At 34.2% G+C, this 12,714-nt stretch overlaps 2 protein-coding genes and 1 long non-coding RNA gene across 6 annotated transcripts; 2 read left to right on the top strand and 1 right to left on the bottom strand.

Annotated features, from left to right (window-relative positions):
• Positions 1-12: 12 nt before the first annotated feature.
• phf23a (PHD finger protein 23a) lies at positions 13-5,094 on the top strand. 2 transcript variants are annotated; one of them, XM_056457732.1, is made up of 5 exons: positions 13-625; positions 1,208-1,241; positions 1,509-1,601; positions 3,150-3,693; positions 3,838-5,094. In XM_056457732.1, exons 1-5 carry the CDS (start codon positions 600-602, stop codon positions 4,023-4,025), a joined length of 885 nt encoding a protein of 294 aa, XP_056313707.1. In that variant the 5' UTR covers positions 13-599; the 3' UTR covers positions 4,026-5,094. The 2 variants fall into 2 exon arrangements, with proteins under 2 accessions (XP_056313707.1, XP_056313706.1); XM_056457731.1 differs by having other exon boundaries at positions 13-630; positions 1,210-1,241.
• A 96-nt stretch (positions 5,095-5,190) lies between these two features.
• On the top strand, positions 5,191-10,031 carry plscr3a (phospholipid scramblase 3a). Of its 3 annotated transcripts, none has more exons than XM_056457733.1 (7): positions 5,191-5,285; positions 5,680-5,745; positions 5,870-5,912; positions 7,203-7,423; positions 8,568-8,729; positions 9,532-9,690; positions 9,771-10,031. In XM_056457733.1, exons 2-7 carry the CDS (start codon positions 5,686-5,688, stop codon positions 9,828-9,830), a joined length of 705 nt encoding a protein of 234 aa, XP_056313708.1. In that variant the 5' UTR covers positions 5,191-5,285; positions 5,680-5,685; the 3' UTR covers positions 9,831-10,031. The 3 variants fall into 3 exon arrangements, with proteins under 3 accessions (XP_056313708.1, XP_056313710.1, XP_056313711.1); XM_056457735.1 differs by having other exon boundaries at positions 5,199-5,285; positions 5,651-5,745; XM_056457736.1 differs by having other exon boundaries at positions 5,206-5,285; positions 5,684-5,745.
• Positions 10,032-11,299: 1,268 nt separating this feature from the next.
• LOC130229104 (uncharacterized) lies at positions 11,300-11,999 on the bottom strand. Its single transcript, XR_008837827.1, has 3 exons — positions 11,916-11,999; positions 11,709-11,795; positions 11,300-11,474 (listed from the first exon to the last, which is right to left on the bottom strand). It is a non-coding gene; the product is annotated as an uncharacterized LOC130229104 (long non-coding RNA).
• Positions 12,000-12,714: the final 715 nt, after the last annotated feature.

Here is a 12,714-nt window from a genome sequence, read left to right as displayed (position 1 = left end):
TGCGTCACAGTCAGGGTGATTCCTGTTGAGACCGCGCGTAACCCAGACGTTCAAGACTTTGTTGAATGCAGTTGCAAAAAGCTCGTTCTTGTTTTATCAACATTTGGAATTTAATACTTGATCTGGTGGTTTTGTCGTGTTTTCTTTGCGTTCGTGGATGCATTCGTGGAGTCATCGCTTTTGGAAATCTAAAGCCACCAGCTTAAATTCGTTTGTAATCATCGAGGACCGAAGATAAGTCACCACCACCACCTTCATCATCATCATCGTCGTCGACGTCCATAATTGAAATCTGGGCGAAATAATACACCATTCGGTTTATTTTTGGCTGAACCTCCATCTGATCGTCGAAATATAGTCTCCTTTGCGTAGTTTTTACCGTTGGACCAGACGACCCCGCTGAGCATATGGCAAATCACCCTTCGGTTCTGCGGTAACGTTAGATCATTTTTGCCTGGTGTATTTAAAAACAACTGAAGTTACATCTTTTTTCACCATCTGAAAGACATTTTACCTTCTAAAGTGACACTGTAAGGTCATTACCAATACACCAAAGAGCCAGCAGTAAGAAGATCCCAACTTTGTGGTACCACCCCACCATGTTGGGCATTATGGATCATCATCATCAAGGTAAATGCTTTGATTATTGTCATATACACAAATTTAGTCTCGTTTCATTGGAGTCTATCACGTTAATAATCGAAGTTTTACACAAGCCTCGTGTAACACACCCATTTAACAAAGAGCTTCTGAATGGATTAACTACTCATGCTTGCAGCGACATATCCTCTTAGGTTAAGTATAAGTTACATGGCAAGACCTCGGTACTATCTCCAGATACATAACATGTAATTTTGTAAGCATATTTGAATTGCTCGGAGACTAATTCGTCGTCTTGTTTTGCTGAGTAGACGAGGATTCATCTGCTGTTCATTAGCTTTTAGCATAAGCAGCTTCAATTCGGATGTAAATATATTAACGTTAACTCGAACAAATGAGCCCTCGGCAAATTTTCAACTATATATAATGTTTTAAATGCGATTGCATTCATGTCACCTTCCACTAATCTTCTGCGAAAACGATACAAAAGTAACTTTAACAGTTCCAATATAGCTTAGGCTAAAGCTAGCTTGACAGTTCATCTAACGCGGTAGTTACGCATGATCAATGTATCGCCAATAATGTGGATGTCTTCTGTTTCTTTTACAGACACCGTCCGGAAATGTAAATCGGAGGCTTTGGTGAGTGCTGTCGTTGTTATATTTTGTAATAGTTTGAAATGGTGACACAGCCTCGTTACTTATTTATAGCTTAGGCCACATGTGCCCGAGCATGGGGGGAAGGGCTGAGAATAGGATCAGTATCTGCCAGTATGCACTGATAGTAATTAGCAAAAATATTTTGGTTTCGAACAGGATGTCAGACTGATGTCATGACATTATATATGTTTAAACGTGCCATTATTAACTACTACAGATCACTATTAATCACGTTGTTTTTTATTCCAGCCTCCAGAGCGTAGGAAGAGGACTGTAGAGGATTTCAATAAGTTTTGCAGTTTTGTCCTGACCTATGCTGGGTACATTCCACCCCAAAAAGAGGTGAGAACCTAATTTTAAGTCTCTGGAAGTGATACAAACATAAGTATTGTTTTTAGTATGGGAACTATAAAGTGAAATTGTCAATACTGTCAACATTTATATATGTATTGTTTGCATTAAGACACTTTGCATAATAATAATGTACGTGAAATGTATTTTCTAAACAAATAATTGTACATGTTTTTCCCAAGTTGCTTTGACTACTAAATTTCAATTTAAAAGTTCAATGAGCAAAAGAATTGTCTCTTTATAAAATGTTAATTCCAGAAAAATTCAATTGCTCAAATTTCAATTCAGTTGCTGATTGACGCTTTATATATATATATATATATATATATATATATAGATGAGTAGCAGTGCAATGTGGCCAGTGACAATATAGTCACATTGCACTGCTACGAGTGTGATATTGCGTTTTTACAACAGTTGGACAGCATAATCGTGTGTATAAAAAAGATAATCAAGCACATGGAGTCTAAAAACCCTTTTGTATGAACTATTTCCACCATTCATTCACATCTGCAGCTGACGATCAGAATACCAGAAATTGTTGCGAATTCACAAACGTCACCTTAGAGCTAGTATTTGAGTGATTCTCTAGCATAATGTCTAAAGCGATGACGAAACAGGGGATTTTGCTCACATTTTAAGATTATAAGACTGAACTACATGAAATGCCATCAGTCTACAGAGATTTCTCTGTTGCATCCTGGAGATCACAATAATTATCCCAGAAAAAGCCAAAGCAGCGCAAACACTACCAGATTACTGTTGTGTTTGCGATAAGGAAAAACACATGCAGGCATTTCTTTTTTCTGTCTGTTTACTGAACTAGTCTGCAGTAACGAAATCAGGAGACTCCTAAGAAACCAACAAATGAGCCAACCAAAAAAGTAACTCGGGTTATACAAAGAGTGGCCAACACAAAATACACACATTCCTTATATGCGAGTCCCATCACACACTTAATACACTACATTTACTTTGGTATAAATACAGCACTACAACTTACAAAAGAAAGAGATCAACTCAGAAAGTCACTTATTAATTTATTAATGATTTGATCAGCTGTAGTTAGAAATTACAATGTTTTTCCTCTTCTAAGGGCTCATTATGTGGTCTCTGTCGCTATCTTGTGGAAGGAAAACATCAACCGTCTTTGCTCAATGACAGACTAATGGTTGCCGACGTGCTGTCTCTCAGAAATTGTAAACATTTAAAAATAGGCACTATCCTTATAAATAAACTGCATAGCGATCTAAACAACTACATTCTCGACTAAAAAGCCTCAAAAGTACATTATGTTGCCCGAAAGCAGAAATATTTGTCGAAGAGTGTCCTCTGCTTGTCGCTGTATGTGGGCGGAGTAATACACAAGGGTGATAATTATATATATATATATATATATATAATAAAAGTTGTTCAGATCAATATGCATTCGTTTGAAAAAATACTCTGAACCATTTTAAAAAGCGAAACCACATGCATTATTCATGCAAAATCTCATTATTAGGATATTGTATTAATTGTATTAATGTGTGTTTCCAGGAGAGTTCATGGTCTCCGTCTTCATCTCCATGCACACATGACCTTTCTGAGCTGTCTGGTGAAGGCTCTGTGAAAGACAGCTGGACAGATACTCACTCCGATCTCAACAACATTCACAACTTGGTCCATAAAGCTGAAACGGACAGCAGCAGCAGCAGAGAGTTCAGCCATCTTCCGTCGGACAGCTCTTTAGACAAGATGACTCTCAAAGACTCTCTGAACCATGTCCATAGTAAAGCTGAGAGGAAGAAGGTGAAGAAATTCCACCGCTTGTCTTTAGGAAGGCTGAGAAAAAGCATCTCTGAGGCAGGAGCGCACAAACAATCAAAAGCAGCACTAAAGAAAATTAAGACCTCCATAAAGGCTGAGAGACACTTCACATCTTCAAGCCCTTTGAACGAGGGGTTTGCAAAGGAGGAGCTAACTGAGCAGGCCATTCACATGCATGAGGCAGGGCTTAAAGTGGAGTCCAATCAAGAAACAGACCTGAGCTCCTGTGAAACGGACACATTGGTGACTGATGAGGATATAATGGTGGAATCTGGTAGGTGTCTGATTCAAATCAGTGTGCTAAAAGTTAAAAGACCTTCGATGGTTATAAATACACGTCGTAAAAGTTATGCTGATAAATGTTTGTTTTTTTTAGTGCTGCATCTGATCATAACCTCTATTATTTGTCTACTTGTAGGAGACGATTCATGGGATTTGATTACATGTTATTGTGGGAAGCCTTTTGCCGGACGTCCCATGATAGAATGTGAAGAGTGCTCCATATGGGTCCATCTTTCCTGCGCTAAAATTAAGAAGTCCAACGTGCCAGACATTTTCTACTGCTACAGATGTCTGAGGAGACCAACGGTCAAAAGAGACCAATGAGAAACAGTGTATGGGAGCAGATCCTGCTTGTGTATTTAAATGAATGTTCTCATACCTGTCATTTTTACTTTTCTGATTAGTAATTAAGTAGCTTCTGTTAAATTAAAAGAAAAGTTGATTTATATAACTCCATCTGTTCTCCTTTGTTCTGTGTTGACAGACCGTCATGGTTTCTGCCATTTAGCGTTTAAGAAGCTGTCTTAAAAATGCACTTATTTGCACTACTGTATGCGTAGTGCATTTCTGATGTACACAAATGAACTTCAATATTGATGAGGAATGTGTATTGACGGCATATTATGTGCATAAACTAATGAGTGAATTTAATGATCCTCTGGTAGCCCAAAACAATCCGAAGCTAAATAAAACAAAACTCTGTCTGCACATATAAATCTAAAAAGGAGAATTAAGCATATGATAGCATCATGATTTGATTTTGCAGTGTTTTTATGATATTTCCCCACAAGTTTTCAGAGTTATTATTGTTTATTTGGTTTATCCAGATTACCCATTCAGCCAAGTCCACTTCATGTGCAGAGGCGGTGTTGTAATCCAATGTTTATCAGTGTCAGCTTGACAACTTGTACTGTTAATGGAGCCCCATAGGAAAAGTCTAACAAGCGCAATTAGGAGTGTTAGATGAGGGAGAACGGTAAGCTCAGATCCGTATGATGTGGACACTGTTTAAATCTTCTGTTCTCCAAAGTAATGTTCTGCGTAACGCTTTTCAGTCATGTGATAAATAGACTCTCTTTAATGTTCCCAAATTAACCTTTGACCACTGTAAAGCAGATTTCAACATGATTAGACCACATTCAACACTTTTATAGCTTGATCGTAGTTCTTTGTGTATTACGTTACAGTTAAGTTGCAAGGACATGGCTTTTATTCATGAATTTGGGTTGCCATTTTTGACCATCATAAACCTGAAATAAATCATTTGTCTTGTTTATCCCAGTGTATATAGTACATGTATGTACAGCTGTATATGTTTGAAAGATGAGGAGATGCTATATTTTTCTGAGCATTACATTAGGAAATTCTGAAAATAAATGTCCTTTAAAGTCAAGCCGAATAATTTGCAGTGTTTTGTTTGCTGATGTCACTGGTTTTCCAGTGAGCAATGTCCAAAGGGAGTGTAGTCAAAGGGGTGTGACGACTCCTGTTCACGTTAGTCACATGCTTCAGTGCAGGTGCATCACTCTACAGCTCGCCTGCTGTGATTGCTGTTATTTGTAATCATCAGCTACTTGACGTGAGGTAAGTGTATTTACGATTTAAAACTTAAACTTCGTTTTTCCATGGTGAGCATCTTTTTGTCAGTGTGTGATGTTTCATTGTTTAATTTACATAATGGTCCACTGGTTCAAAATTTGCAAGGTAATGCAAATTTTGTAAAGCAATTTTTTCCATGTTTATGGTAGGATGTTGAACATAACCTGTGCTTTAATGTAATTACATAGAAATGGTCTCAAATGAAAAGCTCTGTGTAAGGGAAAATGTTGATCTATATGATGAGGAGCAAATAAAGCTTATTTCTGTAATTTTACACCAGGTTTACATTTACCGTGGTTAGTTTTACATGTGAGCTGCATGGAATAATACAATTTTTGCTAACCTTTTAGGGATCATTTTGCTGTTTTCTTTTTCCAAGTTAGACATGGAGCAGCCTTATTTTAGCCCAGCAGCTGTCCCACCGGGTTTGGAGTACCTTACACAGGTCAGATTGCCATTTAGAAGTAATTAATTTAAATTATATGGGAGTTGTACAAGTCCCTAATTCAACTATAGGCAAGTAATACGTATTTTATGATGGATAAATGTATGTATAAATATGTTTGCAGATTGACCAGATATTAGTCCATCAAAAGATTGAACTTCTTGAAGGTACGTTTTTGTTTTTTAGTCATAATTTAGATGGGTACGACGAAGCAAAGTTTATAATTTAACGTAAATATAAGCATTTGTGAGTGTAAATGCATAAGTTTTGAGGATCTCTAAATTTGTGTCTCTGGAAAACCTTGACATTATATTGAACATCAAAGATTTTGTATACATTAGTTAATTGTGGATTTGTTGAGTAAAAACTACAGTTTTATTTATGTAAAAAGACAAAATTACTCCCTAGGACAAAGATGATCATGTTCTAGAATTGGCACGCATACAATGCTCAGCAAAATTAGGTACACCCCATTTTGAAAAGTAATATTTTTATCCATTTCTCTGTGAATATAGGCAATATATTTTGGTGCTTTGAAAAAACTATTTATTAAACATATTTATTAAAGTATTTTAGTCACCAAACATATTTAGAAATTGCAAGATCATACAATTAAATTCAAGCAAATTGCAAAACAAAACTACACTTAAATTTTTTTGGTTTTTTTTTTTTTTTTTTTTTTTCCCTCATTTTATGAATTTGCATTTAATAGTTTTCTATAACAAATTTGGGTGTACTAGTTTTTGGAGCGTTATCATAAGTTATTTTGTTAGATAAGCTCCAGAATTGGCTTTAGTACTTACTAATCTAATGAATATGCACAAATATAATATTGTATAGCTGTGTACTTGTATATGCTGGGCACTGTATGTGTATGTATAACTAACTAGTGTTGTTGTTTTTTATAATATGTAACAGATTGTATTTAATTGGGTTATTCAGGTTAATCATTAATTAGATACATGTAATTTCAATGGCACTGATAGTGTTGCTCTTATGACATATCTATGATTAAAATATGGGCAATAGTATATGTCAATATTCATGTGCCTTTAAATAAGTCATAGATTAAGTTTACCTTTTGGATCTAATTATATGCGCTTTACATAGTGGTTTTCCACCAGGTCCGTTTGTGGGAGTCAGTACAAGATCTCAGCCCAAAATTAATGCAGTTCTTCATAGAAATAAGCTTTGTGACCTTGCATATGGTTGTCAAAACAATGCAATGAAAAATGTATATTATAATAGAAACTAAGGATGTTGAGTGTCTGACCACTCTGTGAAGTCTACTCCAGCAAATCTCAAATGCATCCAGTGGGGTTCAAATCAGCTGGTGGCCAGTTCATTGGAAAATTTCCGGATTTTGACCCAGTGAATCTTGGCATTGTCATTCTGTAATATATCTCTGTGTTGGGCGCTCTTTACAATCACTAAAAAGACATTTCTCTTTTTTCCAGCCATTATTGGCTTTGAGACAAATAACCAGTATGAGATTAAGAACAGCATGGGCCAGAAGATCTTCCACGCTAAAGAAAACACAGACTGCTGCACTCGAAATATCTGTGGCCCTCTCAGGAGTTTTGAAATCGAGATTCGAGATAATTTTGAGCAGGAAGTGATTCACCTGAGCAGGCCTTACCGCTGCACGTCCTGCTGTTTCCCCTGCTGTCTTCAAGAGGTAACATCTCAAAGTGAAATTTGATGTTTTCTGGCCTTTGGAGAGACAAAATAAAATGTTTCAACAAGATATATGTGACTGTGCACCACAAAACCAGCCATAAGACTAAATGTTTGGAAAATGAGATGTATAACTGTAAAAGACAAATAAATAAGCTTTCCAATTATGTATGGTTAGTTAGTATTGGGCAATATTTAGCTAAGATACAAATAGCTGTATAAAAAGTACAACTAGCTGTATTAAAATCTGGAATGTAAAGGTTAAAAATATTATGAAATATTGAGAAAATCAATACATTTTCACATTTGTATTTTTAAAAAAAAATTTAATTTCTCTCAATGCACATTACTAATAAATAATTACGTTTTGATGTATTTACATACGGAAATATCTTTACAGAAAGGAATTTACTAATATATATATAAATATAATTTATTTATTATAATATTATAATAATTTTGACTCACTCAACTGATTCAGTCTATTTTTGGCTATTCCCAAAAATATAGACTATTTCAATGTGGTCATTTCACTGGCTCATGAACATTTCCTGCTTGTTATCAAACTATTTCATAACTGTAATGAGGCAATTCAATCATATTTTAAAGTTAAAACAGCAATCATAACATTATCAATATGTGGCTCTTTTTGGATTCTCGGAAGCTATAGAAATGTAAAACAGGAACTAGAGACGGTAACACTTTACAATAAGGTTCATTAGTTAATGCATTTACTAACATGAACTAATCATGAAAAACACTTGTACAGCATTTGTTAAACATAATTGAACATTTACCAATGCATTATTAACATCCAAGTCCATGCTTGTTAACATTAGTTAATCCATTGTGAGTTAACATGAACTAACAATGAAAGACTGTATTTTCGTTAACTAACATAATCAAATACTGTAGTAAATGTATTGTTCATTGTTTGTTCATGTTAGTAAATGCATTAATTAACATTAACTAATGAACCTTATTGTAAAGTGTGACCCTAGGGACTATTGTTTTTGTTTACATAAAAATGGTCTATACCCGGGCAACATGAGACTGGAAGATTAAAAGATTTTCAGTAATTATTCTAAACGATAAATGGATTATTATAACCCTGATTCCTTTTTCTGTCTGGATATTGACAAAAGTTGGAGGTACAGGCGCCACCAGGGAATCCGATTGGCTACATCAAGCAAGACTGGCACATGTTCAAGCCCATGTTCTCACTGTATGACATGTCCAAAACAAAGATGTTGACCATCGAAGGACCTTTGTGTGCCATCAGCTGCTGTGGCGATGTGGATTTTGATGTATGTATTATTGTGTGATCATGTCTGATTATCATCTTGCCTTTAATTCATTATAATGCTTGGTCTTTTTATTATTTTGAACCCTTTTATTTATGATTTTGACAACTTTTTGGACCCGATAATTACAGATGAGGGGGAAAAACTAATAATTAAATACTTAAATAATAATAAATAAAATAAAATTATGCCATCATGACATATTTTCAGAAGAAACATTTAATTTGCACATCAAATTACACAAACAAGTTACATTCATAAGTTAAACAACCTCTAAGTGTATAAATTTAAATATCTTACGATACTTTTCCACCTCTTATAAAAAAATATCGGTTTTTAATTGTAGATATGCATTCATTATATAGACATGTTTCATTTTTGGAACCACTGAGCCACCTTTGGAAGACCTTCTTCCAATGTACTGTTATCAGTTTTTTTTTGTTTTTATTTTTTGCTGTTATTAACAATATTACTAATATAAACTGTTTTATACATGAGACATTTCTTTTCGCAATTCTCCTGATAAGCTCACAACTAAATCTAGGGGTATTTCTTTATCTAATATTTTGTTTATTTCTTTATTTTTATCATACTTGGTCTTTTTAAATGATTTATTAATATTTAAAATGCATTATTTTATATTTTTTAATTTCTGCTCTTCTACCTTGAGCCATTTTGCACAGCAATCGCAACTATTTCTGAGTTTGTTTGTGCTTTATATGTAAATAAATTAAATAAAATTTTTCTAATTGTGTCTGTTGGGTGATTATTTTGACACAAATAAAATGTTCTGTGTTTAATACAGGTATTGGGTAAAGACGGGAATCCTGTTGGTCGAATCAGTAAACAGTGGGCTGGCCTGATCAAAGAGTCACTCACTGACTCCGATAATTTTGGCATTAACTTTCCCATTGACTTGGATGTGAGGATGAAAGCAGTTCTGCTGGGAGCGTGTTTCCTTATAGTAAGATACCACACAGTCATTCATTTACCAATCTATACGTCTATTCATGTATTTAATACCACCGTCTCTGTGTTCTGCAGGACTTCATGTTCTTCGAGCAGACCGGGGACTCAGGACAGAGATGCAGCGTGTTTGGCTAATAGCAAGAGGGTTCTTGATCATGTTTGTCTGAAATATATTCAACTGTAGTATGACTATGGTAAACACTTCTATGTATGGATGTACCACTAATTGTAGCGCTACTAAAATAACGTTAAAGTACTTTTAGAAAAAACTGGTAACCCAGACTTTTTAAATATTTTTCTTGTTAAAAATATCAAATAAAGCATTTTCATACTTCATTCTCATTGCTCTCTAGATTTGTTTTCATAAGCACACCTCTGAAATGTCATGAATCCCCAATTTTGATAACCAACTTTCAATGGAAATATTTTGTCTTTAACAGCCTGACATTTGTGTCATCACATTTTCTCATTTACGATCATTTGATTTTAAAAGGGACACGTAGTTTATCGTTGCTGATTGTAAATTATTATTAGTTTGTCATAGTTCATAACTACAGTGCATGAGTAGGACTTTTTGACACCCCTGGTAGACCATTCTACATTTTCATAAATATTTTTATTATTTGGCACACACTTTTACCCACAGTGATTTACAATACAACAAAAATATGTAAATAATATGATAATTGCTAGTTGCAACACAAAATGTATTTGTGTGTATATAGACAGAGTTTGAGGAAAATGTAGAAATAGAAAATGGATTGTTCAGGTCAAAAGTACTTATTTTATATATATATATATATATAAAACGACAAAAGAATAGAGAGCAGATAAACGAGTGTTAGTGTTAGAATAAGGGCAGAATTTAGAGTAGAAAATTCAACAGACCTAGAGTAAATAAAAGGATTCCAATTTATTTTTTTATTATTGCTTAAAGAACAGTACAGAACAGGAAAGAAAGGAAAGAAAAAAGGGTCAGGGGTGTACAAAGCAAAATATAAATAAGACAAACAAATATATGAGTAAGTAAAGATACTATGAAAGGGTAAGGGCCTTGTGGGATTATAGGATCTTAAATGATTCAAAAAAAATATTTCAATGGACTTTTTATTAGTGCTTTGCTTTATGTTGTTGGTATAATGTTCTAACTCTTAGTATAGCATGACATGGTTTTCAGTTAATACATTTGCATCTGTGAATATGGTACAGTACTTTTAAATATTATCAAAAGATTAATAACATAAGCTTCTCTATCTTTTTGTTACACTGTAAAAAAATGAGTAGGATTTACTTAAAAAAAGCTAGGCAACTTTTTCACTCAGAAAAGGCTAGTAAATTTTCAAAGCTTTGCCAAGTAAAAGATTAACCAAAATTATTAGTACATTTAATTAGAAATGTTAAATTTACTTGGGCAATTCTAAGTAAATTCTATTGACTTTTTGTTTGTAAAATTTACTTAAGTCGTACATTTAAATATTACTATTTTGAGATTTATATCTTATCCAATATTCCTAGTTATCTTTTTTAGTTATCTTTATTTTAAAATGTTAAATAAAATATGGTGATGCATTGCAACTGTTTCTTAATTAAAACACTGCCACACATTTTCATTGAGTGCTTTAATTTGAGTTAAACTTCTCAATAAACAAATTTAAAAAGTCCTTTCAGACAGAATGATGGGGTCATCTATGTTGGCATCTTCCTCTGCTGTAGTACTGCCCAGTACAATGATCTTCCCAACAATTGGTGAAGCAGTCTTTAAGCGAGTCTCTTGACATCCTGTCAAATACACAAATAAGTGCATTAAAATACTGTAGATTTAGTTGCAATGTTATCTCTTGCTTTATGATATAATCAACTGTATGATATAAAAGACCTGCGCTCTGTTGCTTAAAGTTTTTAAAAGTTAGCCAAAAATTACAATTTTGGGGGATAAAAATACTAACATGTCTTAAACACTTAAAGAACCTTACATATCCAAAGTAAAAAGTAATTTAGACATTTTTTATGTACCTGGTAGTCTCCAATGAGCCCCTGAGATGATTCTCCCAGGTAGGAAAGCAGGCAGCGGATCACAGCATCTCACTTGTCTTCAACTTGCTGACTTCAACAAAAATACATTTCTGTGGTCATTAACCAGCAACAGTGTAAATCTCCATCTCCAGATAACTGCATATCTAAAAGGCTGGCACCAGCTGGATGTGCAATATATACGCTTACCTGGTTGAGTGAATGTAGTCCAGTTTTTGCAGAAAGGCTGGCTACAGGGTGTTGTGGTTATGCTTCTGTTCTCATTATTGATCTAAGATAAATGAAATAAAAATAACATTTACGATTTAGTAGTCAAATCAACACTTTTTTGCCTATAACACACACATGTTGAATACATTAGTATATCTATATAAATGTGTTATCAAACCTATACCTTACATGAGCATGAGTGGTGAGAGCAATCTTGAACATATTAGAAATGTTAATGTCAGAAAATTGAATGAACATATAATAATATTACTGATTTAAAATATGATCAGTTCATTTATTTTGGACTCAGCAATAAATGTTCGCAGGTATAGAGGCTGCCTGAACATACTCAGTACTTTATATCTCCATAGTTTAACAAGTAGAGTATTTGCACATGTTAATGTGGATGGATTAATAAATAAATCTTTCTGTCATGTTTTGGGCTCTCAGGGCTCGGGCAACTTATCAGTCTGGGTTCAAATGAGTTCTGAGGTTGTCCAATCTAAGAAAACTCATATTTATAGTGCAGACAGCACAGCAGGCTAACTTCAATGTTGGGTAATTATGTCCTTAATGCAATTTACTGCTATGCTTGGACACTCGTATTCATTAAAAAAAAATCATCTTTAAGTTCACTGTAGATTAACACAGTTGTTTTAGACATGGATGCCGTTTGCTAATATTCTTATGCTAATCGGATCTTCAGAAAACTCGCTCAAATAACACTTCATGCTACCTCTTTAACCATCAAAATTGACAGGAACCCTATAACTTTCTG

The sequence above is a fragment of the Danio aesculapii genome, chromosome 5, assembly GCF_903798145.1.
Source record: "Danio aesculapii chromosome 5, fDanAes4.1, whole genome shotgun sequence".
Classification (NCBI taxonomy): Eukaryota; Metazoa; Chordata; class Actinopteri; order Cypriniformes; family Danionidae; genus Danio; species Danio aesculapii.
The sequence above is the reverse complement of the archived record's forward strand: the minus strand, read 5'-3'. Positions and strand labels throughout refer to the sequence as shown.

Excerpts from the sequence above, each read along its gene's own strand:
- phf23a (XM_056457731.1), top strand. The coding sequence starts at position 600 with ATGTTGGGCATTATGGATCATCATCATCAAG. Across the intron at positions 1,242-1,508 it reads AATGTAAATCGGAGGCTTTG|CCTCCAGAGCGTAGGAAGAG; the intron begins GTGAGTGCTGTC and ends TTTTTATTCCAG. Across the intron at positions 3,694-3,837 it reads GGATATAATGGTGGAATCTG|GAGACGATTCATGGGATTTG; the intron begins GTAGGTGTCTGA and ends GTCTACTTGTAG.
- plscr3a (XM_056457733.1), top strand. The coding sequence starts at position 5,686 with ATGGAGCAGCCTTATTTTAGCCCAGCAGCTGTCCCACCGGGTTTGGAG. Across the intron at positions 7,424-8,567 it reads TCCCCTGCTGTCTTCAAGAG|TTGGAGGTACAGGCGCCACC; the intron begins GTAACATCTCAA and ends TATTGACAAAAG. Across the intron at positions 9,691-9,770 it reads TGGGAGCGTGTTTCCTTATA|GACTTCATGTTCTTCGAGCA; the intron begins GTAAGATACCAC and ends TGTGTTCTGCAG.